At 35.1% G+C, this 27,089-nt stretch overlaps 1 protein-coding gene across 9 annotated transcripts in view; it reads right to left on the minus strand.

Annotated features, from left to right (window-relative positions):
• ARHGAP28 (Rho GTPase activating protein 28) overlaps positions 1 to 27,089 on the minus strand; it is a 191,781-nt gene that overhangs the window by 33,628 nt on the left and 131,064 nt on the right. For 7 of the 9 annotated variants that reach the window (XM_033087890.1, XM_033087888.1, XM_033087886.1 and 4 more), the window contains 6 exons: positions 22,084 to 22,168; positions 21,203 to 21,345; positions 18,472 to 18,637; positions 18,274 to 18,365; positions 15,863 to 15,940; positions 3,927 to 4,089 (listed from right to left, as the gene is read on the minus strand). In XM_033087890.1, coding sequence (XP_032943781.1) covers positions 3,927 to 4,089; positions 15,863 to 15,940; positions 18,274 to 18,365; positions 18,472 to 18,637; positions 21,203 to 21,345; positions 22,084 to 22,168 — 727 coding nt within the window. The remainder of the gene's footprint in view (positions 1 to 3,926; positions 4,090 to 15,862; positions 15,941 to 18,273; positions 18,366 to 18,471; positions 18,638 to 21,202; positions 21,346 to 22,083; positions 22,169 to 27,089) is intronic. The other 2 variants (XM_033087885.1, XM_033087892.1) reach the window with 1 other exon arrangement.

Here is a 27,089-nt window from a genome sequence, read left to right on the forward strand (position 1 = left end):
ACATATATAGTTATATATAGTTTTATATATGTAGTTATACATATACCTATATATAACTATCTATCTACCTATATATATAACTATATAGTTATATATAGATAGACAGATACATAGATAGATAGATAGATATAAAACAATGGAATATTATTAGCCATAAAAAATGAAATCTTGCCATTTGTAATAATGTGGATGGACCTTGAGGGTGTTACACCAAGTAAAATAAGTCAGAGAAAGACAAATACTGTATGGTCTCTACGTGAAATCTAAATCTGAAAATTACCCTTCTCCTAGAGAAAACCCCAACCCTCCCCCCAAAACTAAGCTCATAGATAGAGAATAAATTCGAAAAAAAAAGTTACTAAAACTTAAGGCTTTGTGATCTGGGTAACTAAATAAAATCCATTTGTAAATGGTCAAATTATCCTTTTGTGGGGTTGTGAATCATGACCCAACTTTATAGTTTTTCCTGGGTTGTGACAGTTACAGAAATGGCAAAGTGTGGTCACCTGTTAAGTCTCTCAGGAGAAATTTTCTCAGCAATATTTTGAAAAGTCTGGACCAGTTTGCCTTTGCCCTTGTGGGTGCGTTATGTAGCAAGTGCACTTAAGTGCTAGACTTTCACTTGGGCGCCATTAAGTAAACGTCTTGAGAATGTCCAAATCCACTGCACTGTATGAGACAGAGCTGAGATATCCTTTTTCCACATAGGGACAGATTGCTATACTTGAATTAGTACTTCTTATTCAAATATGGATTCAGAAAATCAGAGCGAAAACCTTCTTTTAATACCAAGAGTAACAAGATCCATAAAGGGTGCTGCTTTTGTGCAGAATGGTTTAGATGGAGTAATCCCTGTAGCTTCAGAAATGTGGGCTTTGTTTCATAACTAAAATTTCCTTTTTTATGTTGACTGCCTCTAAAAACTCATTTGTTTCTTCATATTGGAATGTCTCAGAAAATCAGAAAGCCTCTTTTGTTTTCATACCATGCCTTCTGTAGAGGAAACTGTGACATGATGCCTGCATCGCTCCCTTCAGGAAGGAAGGACCTAGTGCCTCAGCTGTCAGCTCTTCCTAGAAATCGCTCCTCTAGTTGTTTTTTCTTAAGGTCATGCTGTCTTCTCAGGTGCAGTCTGCATTCCAATGACTGACTGATTCGGAGTCAAAATGCTCAACTTTCTCACTGCAATGGGAAAAAAATCTGAAAGGCCACCCCAGCTTCAGAGCTCTCCATAGGGTCACATGAGGTCTTGGCTGAGACCACATCACTGCCCAGCCTTATCCTCTACACAAGTTGGCGTCCTTTTCCTTCCCTTTCAGGAGTATGGAACCCAGTATACACCCTAATAAATATTCTACACAAACTAATCTCAGTCTTAGGTGCTGTTTCTGGCAACTCAAAAAAACTTCAATCATGAGCATTAGCAAAGATGTTAACTTAAAGCTTTAGATAAGGTAGCTTCTATAAACAGAATGTCCAGAATTGGGAAAAAAAAAGATTAAATGAGTTAATATGTGTAGAGTGTTTACATTAGTGCCTGTAAATAGTTATCTCTCTATATATTTGCTTTTGTTATGATTAATGACACATATTCTAGTTCTTAAATGGACATTTAGGGAAGGTGATTGTAATTAGATCTTTGGAGATTGTTGATATTTTATTCCTTAACAATGACAGAAGATGGCGCCAGAGGGTTGGCCATTTTAGGGAAGGGGTTTTAGCCATTCCATCCCCAACTGGATAATCCACAACCAACTGTGCTGAAAATGTATTTTACCACAGCATCCAGGCTTTGCTTTGTCTCTCTGTGTTCCCCTCAAAATGGACTCTTAGAGGGGAGATTCTGGCAGGAAGCATCACATTCTAGAATCCCTGGGGAGTTCTCAAGTTGAAGAAAAATCTATTTACACGCAATGGATGAAAGCCAGTCAGCTGCCTGTAATGTTACTTAGCTTTACAGTAGTGGACAAGCTTGTCCTATGACAAGCTACTTGTTACAGGAGGTTGTGTGCACCTGGGTTAGGAGTAATGACCAATGTAAATAAGCATGTAATGAAGGGACAGTTGGGAGGAGTATTTATAGGAGCGTATCATATCGTCTCAGCACAATCCCCAAGTGGCTTTCTAGAAATTAATGTCAAATTTATAAACAACAATGACACAGGTCAGGATATTTTTGAAAACAGCTAATGCATGCTGACATGAGTTTGCCTGAATAATAGGAACTATTATTATAGCACATCTCAGTACAAAGCATTTAGGGACAGAGAAAGCATTATTTTAATGAGTAAACTGCAGGCTAAGGGCTATCTATAATCTTCCAAAGCAACCAAAGAAACCCTCTGGTGGGGGGAGACAATAGATACAGATATGGATTCTATAGTTCTACCAATTTCAGAGAAATTATGAAGTTCCTTTAATATAAAAAAAATCTATAATACAAATTTAAAAAAAAAAGATTAAAAATCTAAACTGGCAAATAATCCATTTTTATTTTATTTGGGAAACCTGGCCCTACACCGTTTTGTGGTTAATGAGTATTCTCCAAACTCAGTTTCAGAGTATAAGGAAGGGCAACTTAAACACACATATGCACGTCTATAATCTTCCCTTCAGAAAATCTCGCTACAACTAGAGCTTACTCTCGGTGGCAAAAAGGCTATTTTCCCCTGCTGGTAGCAGCCCAGAACTTTGGGCTTCCTGCAGAGTTGGCTGGTTTTAATTCACTGCAATATAGTATTTTTCCCTTTCAAATTCACACAAAGACACGAGGACTCCTCTGTGAACCTTTTTAGGATATTTTCCAGACTCTCTCCCTTCAGTGAAGCATACTGGTTGTAATCAGATAGGGAACAATCGAGCTATGCAGTGGCCAACCACTTTATATAGGGTGTGTTCTCTCAATCTGCCTACAGCCATTTTCTGTCCATGTAGAATCACCATTTACTTAACATGCTTGTATAGCAGGTCCTCAAATAATATCTTCTCATTCCACATTGTGTTATTCAACTTATAATGTTGATGAGATGCCATAGGAGCTTAACTCTTGTTTATATCACTTAGCCTGTGATAAAATTGGTTTCCTTATACATCATTTTGCTTAAAGTCGCAGAATCTATCAGTGATGGTAAGGGAGGACATGTTGTATGTATCTAGGTCTGTGACCCCTGAATTCCTTAGGTTAGTAGTCAAAGTCCCCACTATCTAGCCCCATTCTATTTTTCGAAATTTCTCTCTTGTCACACCCTCCAAAATATTCAATCCTAAAGCTGAAACCGTGCCAACTTATTCCCTCACTGCCAAATACAACACACATTTTCCAGTTACTATATTTTTATGAAAGTATGTCACTTAAGGCCTAATCTATGTCACTTTGTAATTTTCAGAAACACTATGTGATATTATAATTTTCAGACACAAAACAACCTTTGTATAACATTTATTATGTGCTACATCATCAGCCCAGGACCTCAGATTTAAAGAAAAGAGAAGGCTTATATTTTTTGAAGGACTATTTATTGTGCACCAGGCACTATTCTAGATGTCTTCATTCAGTGCCCACAGCAACCCTGACACATAAATGTTATCTGTAATTTATAGGCATCGTAATGACGCTCAGAATGGCTGACTGCGTGACTAACAGATGGCTGAACAGGAATTCAAATCTCAAGGGCCTATTCTCTCTGCAAACCCCTCTGCCTTTTAACGATTATAAAACCCTCTAAATCACATCTATCAGACTTCGATATATAAATATGTAAAGAGATGACTATTTACTACCACATGCAATATTTCACCAAGCATTGCCAGGAAAGAGCAAAAACATACATTTCTGATCACATATGATTATGCAATCTTTCTTCTACTCTATGTCACTTTATTGAGCTTATAACTTAGTCCATTCACACTTAACATTTTCTACCTACTTTCCATCAGAGTGATGAAGGCAGGTATATATTCCACAGGGAAGAGAGAAGTGGGTAGTTCTCTGAAAAATGCTTTCAACATCACTGCAGCTTCTCTATGGCACATTTTGTCCCATTTAAATTTATCAGCATTAAATTTGGCATCCAGTTCTTCACGGTATTGCTGCAAATTAAGGAAAACAGTCAATATTTAATGAGCTTTTACCACCTGACCCACTTTGAAAACTGTCATTACACAAACTATTTTTGTAAACAGATTAAAAAGCTGATATCTACTAAGCCTAACTTTTTTCAACATGATTAAAGAATTGAAATAGTTATTGCTAAATGTTTAAAAATGTTTTTCTAAAATCTTTTTAGCATACTGTTAATCTTGAAATCATTTGCTAATTCTACACAAACATAAAAGTTCTTTACTCAGATCACAGTCTCATTTATGTGGTTTTGGCAGAATACCACCTATCCCCACATGATAATGCACTGTTAGATTTTAACAAAACCTCCATTTCCCTTTTTCCTTTTGCCATCTATTTCTAAATCAGATCATGAATGTATACTTCTCAGCTAGTTCACATCCAGAATGAGAAATATCCAAATAAAGGAACTCTAACCTCACTGCAACATGCAGACCAACTGACATCTTCCTGGAGTAGTTACAGCAAAGTTTTATTCCAAGACATACATATGTCTTGCACATGTTTGCATGCTTGTCCAATCCTTCATAAGGCTTAAAACACTGTGTAATACTTTTTAAAAAATCACTAAGCTTCCATAAGTTCTATTTGGTAATACATTTTACATTATCAATTCATTTGATTATCACTGCCACCCTTTGTCTATGTTTCTTTTTCAAAGTCAAACTCATTTCCTACTGCTCCTTGGAACTACAGAGTTTGCCTATTAATATCAGGCAGTTATCGTCAGTTCCCCAACTGATACTAACTTCTCCAAAAAAAAAAAAAAATGCTTAGAAAGGTAACACTGAAAACTCTCAGTTTCTTTAAGACCTCTGCTTTATTCTCATGAAAAGCCTAATTCTTCTAGCCTTAAACATGCATACCCAGAGTCAATTTCCAAACAAGAAATAAACATGCTGATGCCTCCCAGAGCCTGCAAAATGGGGGTACCTTGGCAGGACATGTCTTTTACAGAGAGACAGGCATGGTTTCGAGCCACCCTCTGATGACACCAAAAGAAGGACTTCCTGTCCATGAGAAGTTCTCAATACAATAGGAATAATACAGGTAAGCAATCAACCCTATGGTGATAAATACACTTCGTAAAGAACTGAAGCATACATGTAAAACCTTCTTGAAATAAAAGAGAGCAGGCTCTAGGAAGAAGAGAATACATGAGATCCACTCTTTGCCTTTAGATGTGTTGTAGTCCAGTGGACAGAACTATTTCATGAACTCATAATGCTAAGTTAGGATGTTAAATTCTATAAGAAAAATCACACATTGTATGCCAAGCAGTCATGAAAGAGAATCAAACTCTGCTATGGCAAAGTCTTGAGGACTACTGAGGAGTTTGCCAGGGGAAGAGGAAATAGAAAGGTGTCCTGGACAGAAGAAACTGCTCAAGCAGTGATACAAGTGCAAGGAGACTCAATGGGTCTGGGAAACTCCAATTAGTTCAGTGTGGCTGGAGCATCATGGGCAAGGAGGAGAGTAAAGGGAGAGATGAGACTGAGGAGCAGACCAGTGTCAATCCTAAGGTGACTGCACTTCATTCTGTAGGCAAGGAGGCAACACGGGACATTTCCAAGCAAGAGAATGACAAGGTGGCATTTACCTTTTCTGATAGCCAGATGCAAAAGTGATTTGGAAGAGTGTGGTGCTTGGCACTGGTTAAAGAGCAGGCCGGTAGCAAGGAAACCAGTTATTGGGCAATGACACCATTTCTGGTGACGGATAATCAAGGACTAACCTGGAAAAGCAGTTGTAAAACAGAAAGAAAGGGTCATTTAAGAAATACCAATTTTCTTGAGGGAAAGAAAGGGTCATTTAAGAAATACCAATTTTTCTGAGGGAAAATTCTCAAGAATCAGTGATGACTCTAGAGCTGCTCTCTAGAAAGATGCCATCTTGATGCTTTCCCTTTGCATTGCTCCAGTTCGCCAGTATCTCCCAGAAAAGAGCTTATACACTAGTCTAGAGCTCTAATTATTCCAACTGATGGCAAGGGGATATCGCCAGGTCACCTGGCCAGGAGGGCTTAAGCTTGAAGTCCCACAGTATATATTTGCATACTTTTAAAAGCTCTTCCCTGAGTACTTGGACAAGAACAAAGGTTAGAGAGATGACAAAGAGCTGGGGCAAGGTTGAACAACATGGTTCATCTCCTACACAAGACCACTCCTTAAAGACTGGGAGAGTTGTTTCATCTACTGTATAGAAACAGAACAGAGAGACAAGAAAAATTAAGAAACAAAGGAACATGTTCCAAATGAAAGAACAACATAAAACTTCAGAAATAAACCTTAACAAAACAGAGATAAGCAATATAGCTGATAAAGAATTCAAAGTAATGGTCATAAATATGCTGACCAAACAGGGCAGAAGAATGGATGGGCACAGTAAGAACTTCAACAAAGAGATGGAAAATATAAGAAAGTCCCAAATAGAAGTCATAGAACTGAAGAATATAAAAACTGAACTGAAAAATACACTAGAGGGGTTCAATAGCAGATTAGCTGAAGCAGAAGAAAGGTTCAGTCACCTAGAAGATATGGCAGTGTAATTCACCTAATCAGAGTATAAAAAAGAAAAGAGTAGAAAAAAGTGATTATAGTTTAGAGGGCATTTATGACAACATGAAACAGACTAATATTTGCATAACAGGAGTCCCAGGAGAAGAGAGAGAAAGGGGCAGAAATCTTGTTTGAAGATATAATGGCTTAAAATTTCTCTAACATAGTGAAGGAAACAGATATCCAGATCAAGGAAGCCCAGAGAGTTCCAATAAGGATAAACCCAAAGAGACCCATACTAAGAAATATTACAATTAAAACGTCAAAATTTAAAGACAAGGAGAGAATATTAAAAACAACAAGAGAAAACCTGTTACATACAAGGGATACCCAACAAACCCATCAACAGATTTTTCAGCAGGAGCTTTACATATCAGAAGGGAGTGGCATGATATATTCAAAGTGCTGAGAAAAAAAAATCTTCCAATCAAGAATGCTCTACCCAACAGTTATCATTCAGAATTGAAAGAGAGTTTTCCAGGCAAGCAAAAGCTAAAGGAACTCATCACCACTAAATGGGCTTTATCATAAATATTAAAGGGACTTCTTTAAGCTGAAAAGAAAGGGTACTAATTAGTAACAATAAAACCTGTTAAAGAATAAATCTCTCTGAAAAGGTAAATATAAAGATAACGGAGTAATCACTTATAAAACTAGTATGAAGGTTAAAAGACAAAAGTAGTAAAAATAACTATGATTGAAACAATTAGTTTAGAGATACACAGGATAAAAAGATGTAAAATGTGACATCAAAAACATAAAACATGTAGTAGGGAAGAGTAAAAATATTGAGCTTTAGAATGAAATCAAATTTAAGTTGTCAAATTAAAATAGACATTTATAGATATAAGTTGTTAATATCTAAGCTTCATGGTAACCACAAAGCAAAAAACCTACTTGTAAATACACAAAAGATAAAGGGACATAAGTATACCACTAAAGAAAGTAATCAAACCATAAAAGAAGAGAACAAGAGAAGAAGAAAGGAACAGAGAAGAACTACAAAATGCCCCATAAATAACAAAATGGCAATAAGTACATACCTATCAACAATTACTTTAAATATAAATGGGCAAAATTCTCCAATAAAAATACACAGAGTTTGAATGGATAAAAAAAACAAGACTTATCTATATGTTGCCTAAGAGAGACTCACTTTAGGTGTAAGAACACACAGAAACTGAAAGTGAAGATGTGGAAAAAGATATTCCATGCAAATAGAAACCAAAAGAAAGCTGGAGTAACTATACTGATATCAGACAAAACAGACTTTAAAAGAAAGACTGTAGTAAGAGACAATGATGGGCATTGCATAATGATAAAGGGGACCATCCAACAATAGGATATAACATTTGTAAATATGCGCTCAAAATTGAAGCACCTAAATACATAAAGCAACTATTAACAGCCCTAAAGTAAGAAATAGACAACAATCACAATAATAGTACATGATTTTAATATCCCACTTATATCAATGAATAGATCATTAAGACAGAAGATTAATAAGGAAACATTGGCCTTACATGACACATTAGGTCAGATGAACTTAATCATATACAGACATATACAAAACATTCCATCCAAAAGCAACGGTATACACATTCTATTCAAGTGTACATGAAACATTTTCCAGGATATGTTAGACCACAAAGCAAGTCTTAATATACCCTGTTTTCCCAAAAATAAGCTCTAGCTGGACAATCATCTCTAATGTGTCTTTTGGAGCAAAAATTAATATAAGACCCAGTCTTATATTATATTATTTTATATTATAGAACACCCAGTCTTATTTTACTGTAATATAAGACTGGGTCTTTAATATAATATGATATGATATGATATGATATGGTATGATATGATATATGATATAATACAATACAATACAATATAATATAATGTAATATAATATAATTTTTGCTCCAAAAGACGCATTAGAGCTGATTGTCCAGCTAGGTGTTACTTTCAGGGAAACCAGGTATTTAAGAGGTTTGAAATCAAGTAATGCATCTTTTCTGACCACAATGTTATGAAACTATTTATTAATTGCACAAAGAAAACTAAAAAATTGATGAATATGTGGAGATTAAACAACATGCTACTGAGCAACCAATGGATCAAAGAAGAAATCAAAAGACAAATAAAAAAAATACCTTGAGGCAAACAAAACTGGAAACATACCAAAATTTGTAAGATGTAGCAAAAGCCGTTTTAAGAGGGAAGTTCACAGCAATAAATGGCTACCTCGAAAAACCAGAAAAGTCTCAAATCAACAACTAAATTTACACCTCAAAGAACTAGGGAAAAAAAAAGAACAAGTGAAGCCTAAAATTTGTAGAAGGAAGGAAGGAAGATTAGAACAGAAATAAATTAAATAGAGTTTAAAAAGACAATAGAGATCAATGAAACTAAAAGCTGTTTTCTGATAAAGATAACAAAATTGACAAGCCTTTATCTGGACTCACCAAGAAAAAAAGAGAGAGGAGGACTCAAATAAATAAAACATCAGAAATGAAAGGGGAGATAGTGTAACTGGTACCACTGAAAAACAAAGGACCATAAGGGACTGCTATGAATAACTATATGCTAAAAGTTGTACAGCCTTAATTGCTAGAAACATACAACCTACCACGTCTGAATCATGATGAAATAGAAAATCTGAACAGACTGATTACTAGTAAGGGGATTGAATCAGTAATCAAAAACCTCCCAAAAAAACAAAAGTCCAGGACCAGATGATATTAATGTTGAATTCTACCAAACATTCAAAGAAGAATTAACACCAATACTTCTCGAACTCTTCCAAAAAACAAAAGATGTGGGAACTCTTCCAAGCTTATTTACCCTGATGCCAAAACCAGACAAGAATGCCACAAAAGAAAATTACAGGCCAATATCCCTGATGAACATAGATGCAAAAATCCTTAACGAAATATTAGCAAACAAAATTCAACAGTACATGAAAAGGATCAACATATTGATAAATCAATAAAGTAATACACATTTTAATCAAGTTGGATTTATTCCAGGGAGGCAAGGATAGCTCAACATTACAAATAAGTCAAAGTGATACACCACATTAATAAAATAAAGGATGAAATAACATTATCATCTCAATAGATGCAGGAAAATCATTTGACAAAATTAAGCATGCATTTATGACTAAAAACTCTCAACAAAGTGTATACAGAGGGAATGCACCTCAACATAATAAAGGCTATATATGACATATATATGGGTCATATGTATATATATATATATATATATATATACACATATATATATATATACACACACACACACACACACACATACATATATAATGGTCACATTATATATATAATGTGACCCATATTATATATATGACAAGCCCACAACTAATGTCATACTCAATGGTGAAAAGCTGAAAGCCTTCCATCTAAGATCAAGAAGAAGATAAGGATGCCCACTCTTTTAACTTTTATTCAACATAGTATTAGAAGTCCTAGCCAGGGAAATTAGGCAAGAAAAAAAAAAAAAAAGGCATCCAAATCAGAAAGGAAGAAGTAAAACTGTCACTATTTGCAGATAACATAATCTTACATAGAGAAAACCCTAAGACTCCATCAAAAAACAAATTCAGCAGAGTTTTAGGATACAAAAATCAATACATAAAAATCTGTGTTTCTATACACTAACACCAAACTACCTAAAAGTGAAATTAATAAAACAATCCCATTTACAATGATATCAAAAGAGTAAAATACCTAACCATAAATGGAACCAAAGAGGTAAAGGACCTGTACTCTGAAAACTACAACACACTGATAAAAGAAACTGAAGAAGACAAAATAAATGCAAAGATATTCTGTGCTCATGAACTGGAAGAATCAATATCGTTAACATGTCCATAGAGTCAGTGTAATCCCTATAAAAATTCCAATGGCATTTTTTCAAAGAAATAAAACAAATATTCTAAACTTTTTTATGTAACCACAAATAATACCAAAGAGACAATGCGCTCTTGAGTGCTCCCTGATTTAAAACTATATTACAAAGCTATAGTAGTTAAAACAGTATGGCATTGGCTTTAAAACAGACACATAGATTGTTGAAACAGAATGAAAAGCCCAGAAATAAACTCACACATATATGGTCAATTAATTTGCAACAAAGGAACCAAGAATATACAATGAAAAAAGACAGTCTCTTTAATAAATGGTGTTGGGAACACTGGACAGCCACATGCAAAAGAATTAAACTCGACCACTATCTTATATCATACACAAAAATTAACTGAAAAATGTATTAAACATTTGAGTTGAAGACCTGAAACCATAAGACTCCTAGAAGAAACCACAGGTAGTAAACTTCTTGACATAGATCTTGGCAATGATCTTTTGGATCTGACACCAAAAGCAACAAAAGCAATAATAAATAAGTGTGACCACATCATATTTAAAAGCTTATGCACAGCAAAAAAACCATCAAAAAAATGAAAAGACAACCCCCTACATGTGAGAAACTATTTGCAAATCATATATCTGATAAGGAGCTAATATCTAAAATACATTAGTAGCAGAAAAATAATCAATCCAATTAAATAATGGGCAGAAGATCTGAACAGACATTTTTCCAAAGAAGACATACAGATGGCTAACAGATGAAAAGATGCTGAGCATCATTATCATCAGGGAAATGCAAATCAAAACCACAATGAGATATCACTTCACACCTGTTAGAATGGCTGTTATCAAAAAGACAAAAAATAGCAAATGTTGGCAAGGATGTAGAGAAAAAGGAATGCTTGTGCACAGTTGGTGGCCACGTAAATTGGTGCAGCCACTATGGAAAACAGTATGGAAGTAATTAAAAAATTTAAAAATAAATTTAGCATATGATCCAGCAATTCCACTTCTGGGTATTTGTCTACAGAAAACAAAAATACTAACTCAAAAAAACATATGTATCCCCATATTCACAGCAGCATTATGTACAATAGCCGAGATATGGAAACAATCTAAATGTCCATCAGTGGATGAATAAAGAAATAGTGATATATTTCTCTAGGCTGTACAACTTTTAGCATACAATTGTTCATAGCAGTCCCTTATGGTCCTTTGTTTTTCAGTGGTATCAGTTACAATATCTCCCCTTTCATTTCTGATGTTTTATTTATTTGAGTCCTCCTCTCTCTTTTTTCTTGGTGATTCCAGATAAAGGCTTGTCAATTTTGTTATCTTTACAAAAAAACAGCTCTTAGTGTCATTGATCTCTATTGTCTTTATATACTGTCTTTATGATATATATATACAGAGGGTGTCAAAAAAATTCTACATATTTTAAGAAAGGAAAATTGTATTAAATTGTAATAATATATACTGAACACAAAAGATGAATACAAGTCATGTTTGACTTCTGCAATTACAACAGGTGCTCAAAGTGGTTACTATCAGTGTAATTTTTACACAGTCTTTTCCTTTCTTAAAATGTTTAGACCTTTTTTGGCACCCTCTGTGTATATATTATGGAATATTATTCAGCTATAAAAAGGAATGAAATCTTGCCATTTGTGGCAACGTGGATGGACCTCAAGGGCACTAAGTGAATTAAGTTAGACAGAGAAAGTCAATTGCTATATGACCTCACTGTTATGTGGAATCAAAAAAATAAAAAGGCTCATAGATACAGAGAACAGATTGGTGGTTGCCAAAGATGGGTGGTTTCAGGTTGGGAGAAATGGGTGAAGAGGGTCTAAAAGTAAATTTAAAAATTACAAAAAAAAAAAAAAAAAAAAAAAAAAAAAAAAAAAGCAGTGATGAACTGAATATGAGACCCAGAGGGAGAAATAACAGTCCAAGATGATTCTCATCTCAGATTGCTGAGTGATGGGTAGGTGGAGTTAACAGGTTATACAGGAGGAGCACGTGTTTTTCATCCATTGCCTGGTATCACTGTTGTAAAGCAAAGTTGAAATGGGTTTGAAGTGGGCAGGAAGCACCAGCGAGGGAAGAAGAATTCAAATTCATATCCTATATACCTCCGTCACAAGAAGCTATCTGAAATACTGTGACCATCATTCTAACCTGTCAGTGGTTCCCTGTCACCTAAAAGGCATCATGCACGACTCCAGTGTCAAGAGCAGGCTCTATTACCAGATTCTGTAGGTTTTTATGGCAATTCCAGAAGTGACTGCTTGTATGTTCTGTGCCTCAAGTTTCTCACTGTGTAATAGGGATATTACAACAACCTGATGGAGATGAATTCAGAGATATAATGTAAAGCTCAGGGGGCAGGGCCTGCCACACAGTAAGCGCTCAGTGAATGCCAGCTGCTCGTTATGTCCCCGTCTTCTCGGTCTGTTATGAAATTTAGTGTTATTACTATGGGAAACCCATGCATAGGTGATTGTAGATATTGTAGACAATAATCTTGTCTGGATGGCCAGTATAAAACAAAACTGAGAGAAAAAATATCCTCTATTGGTTTCCGGCACAGCAGACTGTGGAGGGTAGACGCAGAGCTGATATTTCTGTGGTTCTAACTGTAAAACCATATAAATCAGGTGTTCAATTTACCTTGCCAAAGACAGGGAGCATTTAAAGGTTAAAGAAGTCATGTTTACTGTCCAATGATAATGAGAACACCAGGCAAGGGTCAGAGACATGACCTTAAATCTCCTCTGAGCAAACATACAGCCTGCTTCCATTTCTGAGGTAGTTTTATAGCAAATGACCTGCCTTCAGCTTCAAAAAACAGTTCAGGAAGGGAAATGAGCAGACCAGGTAACATAATTAGAAAACATTTAGAGCAGCCTCAGAATAACTGAGTCAAAAAAACACAACAAAATAAAAAGCCTCACATGTCAAACAGTCTGCCTTCTTCCATAAAACACATTTCCAAGTGTTTGGCTCAAATTTCTATCCTTTTTGGAAAGAAAAAAATTACTGGATACACAAAATATTAAACTGTTTTCAAATGATCTGAGGCCTTAAACATAGAAATGGTCTCCGCTGCTGTGACCCCTGTGTGACTAGAAGTAGCAACTTTCCCTCAACACTGCGTTCCTTGAAAGCACAAAATCAAGCTGGATGTTCACAATAACACATTAGTGTTAGTGTCGCCCATTTGGCACAGTTTGAGGATAACTAAAGTGGAGTTTTGTTAACGGTCTTTCCCCAAGCATATTCCTAGAAAAAATAATCTAACAGATGAAATTACAAAAGAAAATAGTTTAAAAATTTGAACAAAGGATAGAAATAAAGACCCCTTTAATATATCAAGTTACAATGCCTTTCTAACTGCAATAGTCCCCTGTTTCTGTTCACTGGCCCAGATTTCTTTCACATTGGCTTTCCCGGAACTCAAACCAGTGAAACATCTGGATTACATTTTTTGGACTAACAAGAAATGGAATAAATAGGCTGAAACTACATAAAACTGATTAGGGGAGAAAGGGACTTTTATTTAAATGTGATTCAGAAATGTATGTGTTTCTAAGAACACTTTGAAGGAATTACTAGCTTTTGATAAGCATTTTTTCAGTCAGATTAGCTAAAGAAATTTCTTCTACGATGCTAAAATTCATGCACAGAAGAAATGCGATGTAATGTTTTCTCTTTTTGACTATTTAAAAAGAGAACTTTAAATCATACTGTGGGTTTCACACACACACACACACACACGCGCGCGCCAGTAAGTATATGGGCAAATACAACTTCCTAATTATGGAGGGATGTTTAGACAGATGGAGTGTAATTCTGTTTAAAAAATTTGTTTGTTTGACTTTATTTTCATTCTCTAACTCTACACAACCAAAGATTTAACCAAAACTTGTGATAGCCTTCATCCTCAGACTGAGGATATATTTGTTCTGCAGTATATATGACAACCACACCTATGAGAACCTGAGACAAAAGCAGATTCAATTTAAAAAGCATAAACCTTAAGGAGCCATGAGGAATTTTCCTGTCTTCCAAATGAACTTGCGCCAGTATTCAGTAATCTTCACTCCTAGGGAAGTCACAACCCCAAAATGCCCTGACCCCTTCTGCCATTGGCAAATCGGTGGTACACTGCTCAGATCTCCCTTCAAAAAGAACTTGCCGATCATTTGTAAAAATCCAGGAGGCTGACTCCCCCAGCTGTTAGCACCTTCCTTCCGATCTGCCTCAGCCTGTTCTTCACAGGAAGGCCTAGCAATGACTAAGTGTGGTGGGGGGACCGGGATGTAGCCACTTCATGGGACAGGATGAACTAACTGTCAGACCTGAGTTGGGATCTGTGGCTCAGCCTGCCCAACCCCGCCTCCGCCTCTTCAGCTTTCAGAAGCACTATCCCCAGTAACCCTCTTCCACTTCTAACTTCATCCCAACATCTGCTTTCTGGAGTTTCCAACAGACACAGCCTATTTATTCTCAGTTTCCACTTAGAAAGACATCTCCTCAGATTTTTATATAAAAACTCGAAATCTTCTGATACAAATAAAATTTCCCAAAACATGTACCAAAATGAATTAATGAAGATAGGCTTTTCCTCTTTCACACGTTTCCTTTTAATAGTTCTAAACAGAACCATGTTCACTTTTCCCTCACCTTAAGACTTTTTTTTCAGGGATTCAACACTTAAAACTGCTCATGTTTCCATGTCCACCAGCCAAACAGTGATATGAGGGCAGGAAGGAATTCTTCATGTGTCAGGTAGAAACTAATACTACTTTAAATGGAACTGGGTTTTAGAACAGCTGAGTGAGTATTACAGTGGTTATGGCCATACCTATAAATTCTTATAAGAACTTTCATTCAAAGGAGAGCCAAACAATATTTCTAAGTATAAAGCAACTGACAATGGAAATAAGGGCTCATATAACATTGGCTTACTGAATTCCATGACTGAGAGGAACACAGCAAACTAAAGGGTTTAACCCAAAAAAACTGATGGACTTTTCAACTTTTACAAACTAACTACAAGCAGCAGTTTTTGATGGTGAAATGATGTGTTATTTCAGTGTTGCTGGATTTTTATTGGTTTAAAAGAATACACAACTCAGGACCATGGAACAACATCTAATCAAAGGTATTGACGAATATTAGAGAGGGCCAACTAACAGTATCAAAAACAACAACAAAGGATTAGATACCTGACGCTTGTATGAACTAGGTCTAGCTAGCTTAGATCTCTAAGGAGGAAGATAGACAACGTTTGGTACCTTGACTTTGGCGGTACATCCTGAAAGTCGAAAAATACCTTCAGACTCCAGACCCGATTCCTCAACTTTTTCAAAAAACTAGAAAGCAATGATACATTACAAAAATAAATGATCTCCATATGATTACAAACATCTGAAATAATAGTGATGACAACAAACAATAAATTACCAAGCATATGTATGTACATGTCTGGGACTTGAATGCCTAGGTAAGTGTTACAACACCACTTGAGGTCTAAATTACCCTCCGATTTGCAAATGAGGAAATGGAGTCTTAGGCTGTTATATCACTTTCCCAGGATCAACCTTAAAAGTAACGGCACTGACTCTCTCGAGCTCGTGCTCTTCACCACTAAAGCATGCTGCCACTTAATTATTTTAAGATCTGATTATTATATCTCTTCCTGCAGATTGACCTATAAGAAAAGACTGTAAAATCACTATCATTAGTTGCAACCACTCTGGCTAAGAAACTATAGGAATTTTTAAAAAATCTGATCATGGAGGTAGAAATTGTAAAGGTTTATAGCTCTCATGAACTGTCATGGTGATGATAATGGTGTCAAAATATCAATAAAAACTGACATTGATCGTGTACTTTTTGCATGTCAGATACCATTCTCAGTACTTTACATCTATTAACTCATTAAAATCCTCACAATAACCCTATGAGGCAGGTACTATTAGTAATCCCATTCTACTGCTGAGGAGACCGAGGCATGGAAGGGATTCATGATTTACTCAAGTTCACACAAGAGCAGAATCTAGAGTCTCTGGTATTTTCCCTTCAAGACATGATGGTGCCTGGAACTAGGGAACTTCTTGTAGGTATGGAGAGAAATAGATATTTAGGGGGAAGAAATACGTCCACAAGAAAAGATAGGAATGGAAGAGTAATACCTCAAGCTGTCTTAAAGAGGAACACTTAACATCAATAGTAATAATAGCTAAAATTTATTGAGTTGCTAATATGATATAAATCTGGATTTAGTTTAACTAGCATTTATGTCTTACGCACCTTCCATTTGCTAAGTTCTGTGCTAGGTTTTTGCACGTACATAATAATATAAATTCATGTATTGAATCTTCTCAGTTTTAAAATTTTATGCATTTTCTTCAAACTCTGTTCTTTACAAGAGGACAAAGGTTCTAATTCAAGGAAGGAAAGGAAATCATAGAGTCACCATGGACTTTGGCCTTGAATATATATACTGTGCTCTTTTTCGCTTCTACGTCTTGCTGGCTGTGTGTTCTTGGGTATGTTATCTCACCCTACTCTGCCTCAGTTGCCTCGTCAGTAGAAGAGAGATGATAACACCAACGTCCTCGGGCTGTTCGGCACTGACAAGACATGACAGGATATGGAAGGCACTAGCACAGCCCTGTGCAGGGGAGGCACCCTACAGATGGCCCCTGTGCACGCTGGCACACTGCTGGCATCCTCTGCCATTCTCCCTGCTCCCACTGGCAGCCAATCAGTCACTTGATTTGAGGAGTAACTCAATTTGAGGCACTAGTAGCAAAATTTAAATAATAGAGTCATAGGATTATTACTGTGAATAAAGTAAGTACTCATACTCGTATATGGTTCCTAGGTCAATACTTTTATAATAATTTAAAAACTCAATTTAAAATTCAGTAAGATTTCTATTTAGGGCTTGGAGTTTTAATTGTGTCACTGGATGTCACTGTTGAATAAATGTATACTTAGGTAAACTGGTGTAAACTTTTCGCTATAAAAAAACATTAGAGTTAAAAGCAAATGAGCCATTCACCAATGATGGTCAGAGAGATATTAGCATATGATACTTCAGATAATATCACTTTCAAAACTTCCCAAACCAAAATTCTTCTTTGTCTTAAAGTATTATATCTTCTCAGTCACATTTAAAGCCACCGGAACAAGCAGACTTTTAGACTTTATTAACCATTGCTTGGAAAATTAACTTAAGTGATCACACATACACATTTTGGAACACCCAACCTATGACATATCTCAGCAAATACTTGTGTGATCAGTAAGCGGATTATTAATAATTAACGGTTCTTTTCTCCCAGACAGAATCATCAAATACACACACAAATACATACATACACACAAGTAACTTTAAAAAAAACTGGAAACAAATATAACCAAAGGAAGCCCTGTGATGGTGCATCTGTGTCCATCACCTGAAGCTTTATGGTCAGACAATGCAACAGGCTCCAAAAGATCACAGTGAGGCTTACTGGTCTAAGCGCTGTGGGATGTCATGGAGATTCATGGAAGAAAGCTGAAAACCAACAATGGACTGAGTCCTAGTAGGGCTTTAGTGTCTTACATCTAAAGGGACAGTCATTAGCAGGTTTACAAAGAACAAATTGTAAGCCCGAGGCTCTATTAATTCCCCATTCCTTTACATTCTACTCACTTTTTGTAACACAAGGGGAACTTTCACTCCAGGGTCTTTCTTGCGGTCATTGTCCAGTAGGACTGTAAGTGAAACTCCAAAAATCCCATTGTCTTCATTGTAACACAGTCAAAAAAGAAAAAAAAGAATCAGAAAAGCATTATCTTATTCTAATGTGTCAAACTGTTAAAATCAGAAGAAATCAGTCTTCTTAATTACCTCGTCCTTTTACTTTCTCTGTTTTGTTTCTTTTCAGTGGAATTCCAAAGGCATCAAAAAAGGCTGTCAATTCAATCAGAGAGAGGTGGCGGATTTTCTTCATGTCTTCAGCAGACAGATCTCCTGCTTCAGTTAGGCCAAATCTGGTTTTCTGAACAATAAATTTCTAAAATACATATTAAGGATATTTATTTTTTATGGCAACGGAAAATGATTATACCTTCATTCAAATACCACCTGTACATTCTAAACCTTTATAGCAAGACATGCTATTTGCAAAAATATCTGAGGAGCATGCTGCATCATAGAAAGATTATGAACACAATTTTTAGACTGTTTGAAAATCACTACTATGCTAAATTAGATGCAAAACAGTGCTCTGAGTATACTATATCATTGCCCTCACAACTGTAAAAACTGCTTTCTTCCAAAGGAAATCCTGTATTGTCAACAATGCACATTCCAGGCATAACACGAAATGTACGCACCATGGGCACACGTGAGACATGCATACAAGGTACACTATCTAGGCACTCCCAGGAGAGCTTTTGACATATTTTTTTTTTTGGACCATTAGTCCTTAATTCAGACATCATCTATTCTCTTCTGCATATTTTAAAAAACTGTAATTTCCAAATTGAAAGTGATTGCACACGCTTGCCGAGATAGCACCTTAAAAATCTAATTTAGATGACCCAAAGAGTGTTTAAAAAGAAAAATGCATAGAAAGTGCCAAATAATTCTATTATTATTTTAAAGACAATGATATTATTATGGTCTCCATTTTCACACTAGAAAGCAAAATACACTACGACAACCAAAAACCCTTCAACAATCCAGACGTATTGTGAAGACTATATGAAGTAAGACCTTTTAAAAGCAAGAGATTGTTCTTATATAATATATAAGTAAGAATAAAATATAAGTTTTATACAATAAGTATAACATATAATTAATATGTAATTATATAAGTATAAGTATTATATATAAGTATATATATAAAGTATAAAATAAATCCTTTGCTCTCGGAAAATCCAGGATTGAAAAAAAAGCAAAAGTAGAAAAATCCTATAGTTATTTAAATTACAAAGCTTTAAGTATACATTCTTCATAGGGACTCCCTAAATTAGAACTTCCTTGGCGTTTTGAAACCATCCATCAATTCATTCATTCATTCATTCATTCAACAATTGTTCCTTGGCACTCCAAATATTTATAAGCACAACAAAATATAGAATGTGGTTTGGGCATACCATGTGCTATTAAACACTTAGTTATTTTATATTCTTTCTGAGACCAAGACCCACATAGCAATAACACAGAACAACAGCAATATAAACAAGAACCAAAATAATTTCCTGAGCACTTACCATGTGCTAAACCCCATGCAAAATTCTCCATGGGAGGCTGGCCTGCACCCCGGTGAGCCAAACTTCAGAAGGAGATGGACAATTTGAATGAGGGAACTGGGGGTCAGCATCCTCTCTTGCACAACTCTCTCTAAAGATTCGGAGGGGCTCCCCCAAAACCAGGCCTGTTGGAGTCCATCTTTGCCCCAGAATGCCAGTGTGACCTCCAGAATAGAGACTGTTCAGGAACCGGGAGGGGTTTTGGAGTTTGACACACATAGATTTAAATCCAGTTTCTGCCACATACTAGCTGTGGGGTGTTGGGTATGTTCCTTAGCTTTTTTGGGCCTCAGTTGCCTTAGCTGTAAAATGGGAGCAATCACAGGTATGATTGCAACTGAATACCTAGTGTGGCATGGGGCCTATAGAAAGCACTCAGTGAGTCTTACAGTTCTCACCCGTCCTCTTCCTCCTCTCCATCATAGGGTATTAATCTGGGAATGGTCCAGGCCACTTGGCAAAGACGCCTGTTTCTAGATGACTCATTCCTTTAGCTCTGAAACTATGTGAGCCCTGCTCATCATGCTGTCAGCCCTGATTAGCACAGAACATTCAGGGCTCCACATCATGAACTCCACAAATGCATTTATTGAGTAGTAAACAAATCGATGTAACATAGTTTCTGTATTGGGCTTATCAGGATATAGTATCCTGAATATATATATATATTATATATATATATATATATAATATATATATATATAATATATAAAATATATAAAATTATATATAAAATATATAAAATTTTTAAATATAAAATTAAAATATATAAAATATATAAAATTTACATATATACAAAATTATATATAAAATATATATAATATATATAAATACACACACACATATATATAAATAAAATGAGGCTTTCAGGATAATGAAGTATGTAGTACTACTTGCCCATCCCATAATATTATAAATTCTTGAATTTATCTGTGATGAATTTTTAGTCTGTCCTGTAAGCTCTTACTTGTTATGACTTGTTCTGCAATACCCCGTTGTGATATGTGCTTCTAGAGGCACAAGCAGGTATACAGTTAGACTCTGTATTAACATATTAGTAAAGTAAGGATATAAAGTGCATGAAAGCACACAAGCCAGCTGGAAATCCTATTTCATTTATAAAACAGTACTCAAGCACCCGGGGCTGCCAGGCAGGCTATGCATGCACAACAAGTGGTGCCCCCGGTGTTACACCACACTAACGCGAGGCGTCTCCACATCCCCTTGGGCACACACACAGAAATTAAAAAAAAAAAAATCTTAGTTTGCACCATGGAGAAGTCACAGGAAGCTATGGAATAACTATGAAAGATTTTACTTACAGTTAAAACATAGTCTTCTTTCTTAAAATCTGACTTCTTAAATTTATTTCTTTTTGGAGCGTCTGTAACCATTTCTGAATAAGATACTTCAAAGGATAGCTCTTCAGCATCTGGTGGAATGTTCTTTTTCAGATAATCATCATCTAAGAAACAAAGGATGTAGAAAACTCAGTATGCCATTTAATGAATCAATACAATTTACTGTAAAATAAGCACAAAATATTTACATGTTAATCTATAAACACGTTAAAATGTTCACATCCGAGGAAAAGCATCAGATTCACCGGAACCAGAATGGTTTCCGTTAAACAGTAATGCAGTGTCATTAGACTTCCATATGAATAAATTTCTATCATTGTTATCCAAACAATCTTTCTATTTAACCTGATGTTTTCAATTTTAATTTTTATGTCTCATGAAAGGCATTCAGGATTACCAGAGGAAGGTCAAAAAATGGGATGGTTCTATATATTCTCATGATATTATAATTAAGTCCATCTAGACCCAACGTTGCTGTTGTTAGATAAGGATAATTAGGGATTCTTGAAAGCCGCCTACTTCCTGGCCTGCTTGCAACTGTTAAACAGATCCAGCTTACCTGTGAAAGAGGCCCCAAATCACCCAAGTGAGTAGTTTCTAAATGATATGGTGGTAATGAAGGAGGAAAAGATTCCGCTACCAGTTTGACACAATTAATTTTGTTTGGTGTGAGAGAATGGGGGTGTTTGGAGGTGGGTGAAGTACATGCTGGGGTGACAGAATAAAAATGGGGAGAAAAACACATTTACTCTGCTTTTAGAAATTCATTGCTAACTGTTTTGGGTGCCAGCACAAAAGCAAGAAGACACAGCCTAAGTTCAATAGGAGGTTGTGTTACTCACCACTCACTGAATTCTGAACTGGCCGTCCAGGGCTTGCTGATCCATTGGAATGAACTGGTATATCTGGAATAGCCTCAAGAATAGACTGTGAAACAAGGGAAAATGAACATAAAACATTTACCATAAATATAATCTACCCTGCATTTCAATCTGATTTATGTTCTGCAGTATACAAGAATTCTTTTCACAAAAAGCAATTATTTATGTCATAAAGAGCCTGCATCTGATTTCCTTTGTTTCTTCATTTTGTTCAGATCTGTACAGCTCACACAGGTTTATCAAAGAAGAACTAAGTCAAGGTCAAAATAACTGTGCCCTCTTAGCTCTTAACGTATAGAAATTACAATGTTTGATGTCACACAGTTTGACAATTATAGTATTTGTTATTCTTGAAGCGCTTGGTCACACTTTTGGTCATAAACTCTAAGTCATGACATAGGTAGGTGGTTACTAACAGGGATGTCAGTGCCAGAGTGCTTGAACTTTAATCCCAGCTTTGCCACTTACTACGTGACTTCAAGCAACGAGAACTCTTTATTGCTTAGGCTCCTAATCTATAAAATGATGATAGCAGAACATATTTCAGAGTTATTATGAATTTTAAATGAATTATCCTATATAAATCACATGAAATAATATCTGGTACATAGTACTATACGAGGGTTAGCTACTACTAATTTGTTAACATGTTAATTCCTTCATTACAAAATACAGACTGATAACTACCAAAAAATTACGTTTTCTAGTTCAGTTTCCCCTCTTAACAAATTTGCTACTTTCTTTACTGAGATCCTACCAAAGCATTGCATTCCCCTGTAATACTATCAGAAATTGAATACGTATCTTTGTAGAGCCTTGTGAAGCGAGTTACAGCTCAAGTTCAATGTACTAATAAAAAAATTTACACACAAATTCTACCATTTCTATCAATATAAATTTTAATGCGGGAGTTGTCATCTGTGAATATGTATGAGGGTGAAAATCTGCTATTTCATCAAGAATCTTTCATATGCTCTTCACAGATAAAGTCTATTCTTTTTTTCCCCAGAGCCTGATGTTGTTTCTTTTATTCTCATATTTATTTAGCAATAACTGAACACCTGCTTCATGAAAGAAGCTTTATAGTGCTACAAATTACACAAGGGAGCCTCGAATTCTGAGCCTGTATTTTTCCCCCTATTTTACTTCAAAGGAGATGATACACTTACTGCATAAACAGCATCTGAATATATAGCCAATTATTAAAACACAGATGCCCAAATACATAATTGGTGGAAGAGAGAAAAGACACAAAAAGGTCTAGGGCCACACAATTCATTGTCAGTCAGATTTTTGGTGGCTTTAGGTTTTAGAACCTAACATTACAGAATAAAGATTTATGCATGCACTAAAATCTTTAGAAAAATGTGGACCACTTTTTAGTGGTTTCCTTGAGTTTTCTGAAAATGTTTTATTAAACTTTAAAATAACTCACTTATGGGACAGAACACTCGTTAAAATTGAGAGACATTTACGTAGAGCTTACAGCTGATGGTTTGGGATGCTTTAACCTATTAAAACCTTAATTTCTTAATCTGTAAAGTGGGGAACACATGTTCTTTGTAAATTATTCGTGGACTTTCTTGGAGAAGCAGAAGTTTAAACTGTGATCCCTGTTCTTGCCTATTTATAATGAGACAGAACAGACTAACATTTATGGGACATTATTAAAATACAATTGAGTCACTGTTAAGAGAGAATTTCTATAATATAACTATAAGTGTGTATTGGAGAGTAATGGAAAGGAAAGAGGTGCAGCCCAGAACGTTTTACTGGAGAGGTGGCTGAACTTGTGCTGGAATGCAAGGAATGAGGAAAAGGATTATAAAGGCAGAGAGAGGTGGGCAAAAGCATTCAAGCCAAACATAGTAGTATAAATTTCAGGTATGGAAATATCTGAAGCATTTCAGCTACAAGGGATTACGGAGAGGCTGGTTAGCCAGGAATTGAGGCAAGATGTTAAAAAAATACGAGAAATACAATAGTCAAGAGGGTCTGCTCAAATTATCGAAGGCTTTTAAAGTCATGTAGAGGAGTTGATATTTAGACTCATAAGGGTTAAAACAAAATAGAACAAAATAAACAAAAGAACATTCATGTGTTAAATCTAGGGAAAGACATGGTGAAAATGGAAAAGGATCAGCCTGCCAATAAATGGACCTTGAATTTTGAAATAGATTGAGTGAAAAGGCTAGGTGCTTGCTATTCATAGTTTTAAAACACCTATTCACCCATTAAACATATTAATATTACCATAATTAAAAAAATACTAATGAATTTAATGTATTTCAAGCATAAATACCACTCCTATTTAAAATAAACTCCCACAGCTTGTCCATAATAGATCCTACTATTTCCTTATGTGCCCAACCATAAGAGTTTCACATTGGGGCTTCAAATGATAAAGAAAGGCAACATTTTCTTGCTACCAAAACTTGCTCTGCTGCCAAAATCATACTGCACTGGGATTGAAAAGTCGAGTATGGGAGATTATTATTTTAAATTCCAAATCTGAAAATATTTACGCATTAAGAATATTTGCTCTAATGTTCATTGCAGCTTTATTCACATTGTCCAAGCCATGGAAACAATCAAAGTATCCTTCGATAGATGATTGGACAAAGATGTGGTACATATTGACTTAGACAATGGAGTATTACTCGACCACAAGAAAAGATGAAATATTGACATTTGTGACAAAATGTGGATGGATCTTGAGTTTATCATGCTAAGTGAAGCAAGTGAGACAGAAAAAGTTGAGAACCATGTGACTTCACTGATATGTGGGACATAAAATTAAAAGCAATAAAGGATCAAGACAAACAAAGATGGTAATGGAAGGAGAACTGACTCTGGGTGGTGAACACACAATGGGATTTATAGATGATGTGATACAGAATTGTACACCTGAAATCTATGTAATTTTACTAACAATTGTCACCCAAATAAGTTTAAAAAAAGACAAACAAAGAAACAAAAACTCATAAACACAGACAACAGCTTAGTGGTTATCAGAGGGTAAGGGGGAAAGGCATGGTAGAAGAGGGTTAAGAGGGTCAAATACATGGTGATGGAAGGATAACTGACTCAGGGTAGTGAACACACAATACAATATATAGATGCTGTACTATAGAATTGTACACTTGAAACCTATATAATTTTACTAACCAATGTCACCCCAAATAAATTTAATAAAAATTTTTAAAACCTAGACTTTGGCTATCTGATATTTCCTTCACATTAAAGAAACACCATACCAAACAATCTCCACAGCAAACAGTCAGAAATTCCCTGACTCAGGAGATATTTCTGACCTTCCTGACTGGCTGCTTAGTTTTTGCTCATGGTTTGAGTCTATGTGTTAGAACTCTATGTACTAAAGCTGCCTGTGCTTGAGTCAATACAGATAATAAGCTTCCTGCTCCTTCTCTTCCGCACTTGCATCAGAACTGATAAATCCACATCTTACAACCACTGTGCCAAATTCCCCAAAGATGAGCTTAGATAAGCCATTCGATGACAAATATGCAATTAATTTTGAAATAAAAATTATAATAACAATCACAAAATCTATCTAAATGTGAATTTATAAAGGCATTCCAATGATATCTTGGATTAAGAATTAAATCACATATGAAATTATAAACTAAATGTTAAAGACTATGAGACCATTAAATTCCAAAAATCCATGAGAATAGTTAAAGTATTACTGAGAGATTAATTTTTAAACTTAAATGCAAATAAGAAAGATTACAAATAAATGAAATATGTTTATAATCCAAGAAACTAGAAAAAAAACTATCCAAGTATACCCATGAATGAATGAAAAAATTAATAAGGATTAAATGAATTACTACAATAGAAAAAGTAGGCTTCATTAATTAAAGGTAGTGACTTCTTAAAAAATATTGCTGATATAGGCAATTATTTACAGTTCTGTATGAGATAATAGACATAAATTTTAGGAACAAAAAAGGAGTAATAGCTAGCTTCACAGAAAATTTAAAAATTATACACCTAAATAAATGTGTGTATATATTTGTGTATATACAGAGGGTGCCAAACAAGTGTATACACGTTTTAAGAAAAGAAAACTGTATTAAAATTGTATTATAATACTCAATATATGCTGATAACAAAAGATGACTACAAGTCACATTTGACTTCTGCAATTACGAGAGATGCTCAAAGTGGTTGCCATCAGCGTAATTTTAACACAGATTTTTCCTTTCTTAAAATGTGTATACATTTTTTGGCACCTTCTGTGCATGTGCGTGTATGTGATATACATACACTATCCCCACCTATTAGATTAGTGGTTAAAAATGCTAAAACAGTAGCAAATCATATTTTGTAGTGTAATACATGAATAGTATAACACAACAAATAAGGTTTATCTAAGTAACAAAATTATAGTCAATATTAGAAAAACCTAAATATATGGTGATGGAAGGAGAACTGACTCAAGGTGGAGAACACATAATGTGATATATAGATGATGTATTACAGAATTGCACACCTGAAATTTATGTAACTTTACTAACCATTGTCACGCCAATAAACTTTAATTTAAAAAAAGAAAGGAAAACGTATCAATGTAATTCTTAAAGTAATTGCTTAAAGGAGAAAAACAATATATTCATTTTAATAGATGATGAACAATCGTTTAATATAATTCAACTTCCATTCCTGATAAAGCAACTACAAGGCTCATAAACCTACAACAAATACTCTACTTAATGATGAAACTTAGAAGAATTCATGAGAAAACCAAAAACTTATCAAAAGATCCCCATAATTATTATTCGATGTTACAGTGATTGTCAATAAGACAAGGAAAATAAATAAGATGAATAACTATTTTAAAGATTGGGTAAATTAAAGTCAGTATTTCAGATGATATCTACACCAAGTATAAAATCAAATAAAAAATTCTTAGAAGGAAAGTAAAAAAAAAAGGGAAGATA

The sequence above is a fragment of the Rhinolophus ferrumequinum genome, chromosome 19 (assembly GCF_004115265.2).
Source record: "Rhinolophus ferrumequinum isolate MPI-CBG mRhiFer1 chromosome 19, mRhiFer1_v1.p, whole genome shotgun sequence".
NCBI lineage: Eukaryota > Metazoa > Chordata > Mammalia > Chiroptera > Rhinolophidae > Rhinolophus > Rhinolophus ferrumequinum.